At 42.4% G+C, this 1,579-nt stretch overlaps 1 protein-coding gene across 1 annotated transcript in view; it reads right to left on the bottom strand.

Moving 5' to 3' along the window:
* Positions 1-58: 58 nt before the first annotated feature.
* FRY (FRY microtubule binding protein) overlaps positions 59-1,579 on the bottom strand; it is a 314,552-nt gene continuing 313,031 nt past the window's right edge. Inside the window, exon 55 of the mRNA XM_023740362.1 lies at positions 59-378. Coding sequence (XP_023596130.1) covers positions 163-378 — 216 coding nt within the window. The 3' untranslated portion in view covers positions 59-162. The remainder of the gene's footprint in view (positions 379-1,579) is intronic.

Below are 1,579 nucleotides of genomic sequence, written 5' to 3'. Positions count from 1 at the left end.
GCCCAGAGCACCACATTTAAGGAGGCCTCTCTGTCAGGGTCAGCACTGATGCCTCCCTTGCTTCACCCTAATTCAGACCCTGCGCCAGAAAACCCCTTAAAAACGGGTCTGGAGATAAATATGAGACACATTTATTTGAAAGCTAGTGTGTGAAGAAAACACTTATGTGAGAGTGAAATCGCCTGAAGAGTTACAAACCCAAGAGGGACAAGAGCAAAAGACCAGCCCTGATTTCCCGGGAAGACTCGGCAGGCTGTGCAGACTTACCTGGGGCATGGAACTGACTTCATGCACCTGGCCAATGAGCTTACAGTAGGATTGGAAAAGCAACAGCAGCTGGAAGTGGAGCTTATATAACCTCTGACACAGTTCCAGTTGCTAAAGAGAGAAGTTACACGGGAGGACACAGTTACTACGGACAAGAAACTGCACGGATCATTCTTGTGTGACAAGTGAAATCTCCGTGGAGACACTTTATTTACTTATTTTTAATTAAGGAAGCATAACAATCATCCCCAATAAAACAGAAAAAACAAAATCCAGTCAATAAATATCAATGAGAAATTCACAGTGTGATATAGGCTCACAGAGCCCCGGCAGGTGACCAACTAGAAAGGCGTGGAGGCCGTGAAGGAGCCCAGTGAGCCGCCAAATTCCCGTGAGATCTGCCCGTGCAATGCCAACAAATTAAAGCTGATTGGTCATCTTAATGTTTATGAGCTACAAATTGTTTTCAAAGGCAAAGAGTTATTATTATTATTATTATTAAAAGTATGTTCAAAAGGCAAAACCTGAACTAGTTCTGGGTGTCAAGTTTATAAATCCTGTAGATGCTTTGGAGGTGACTCCGTGTGACGGCTCTGGCTGCCATTTGAGGTGTGGACACTTGTCCTAAAGGACATGCCAACACAACAGTCACATGACCTTCTAGGGCCATGCATCTGTTTTATGGACAATAAATATTCCCACTCAGGGCTCAATAAATATTTGTTGGATTAAAGAGAGATGGAAAAGGGGCCCAAATGCTTTAAAAGGAAGGTGAAATTATGATACCATTCCAAGCTTTCTGTGGCGAGAGCATTAAAAAGTAATCATAGAGAATGACCCTTGAGCCCCATAAATGGCGCTGGAATTTAAAATACTTGTTTCACAGCTTATGTATACTATGAGGGGGGAAACCCCACGAGTGACCCCAGCACCAGTGATCATACCTCTCTCTGAGCTGTATCTGCTTATAAAGTTCACCTAAGCTTTGCCTCTGTTATTCCAGGAAGGGATTAGCTCCCAGGTAGTGAATGGATGCTGCACTTCATAGAATTTCATGGCCCAGCAGTCACCAGTGAAACCGCGCTTAACACGTGGTTTAAAGTAAACATTTCGCTGTGCAGTTTTCAAATGGGGTTCGGTAAGGATAAACTGGGTCTTTTTACTAACGGGTCAGAACTGTAAAGAAGTTAGCTCAGAATCGAATTTCTGAGACTTAAAATTGTTCCCCCAAATCAGTCTAAGGAGAGAAGTTATACAAATTTAAATTCTGGTTTTGGAAAAAATATTCTATTCATAAGAACACATTTTTGAT

Source organism: Trichechus manatus, unplaced genomic scaffold, assembly GCF_000243295.1.
Source record: "Trichechus manatus latirostris isolate Lorelei unplaced genomic scaffold, TriManLat1.0 scaffold00153, whole genome shotgun sequence".
Lineage (NCBI taxonomy): Eukaryota > Metazoa > Chordata > Mammalia > Sirenia > Trichechidae > Trichechus > Trichechus manatus.
Note: the sequence above shows the minus strand (reverse complement) of the source record. Positions and strands in the feature narration are given on the sequence as shown.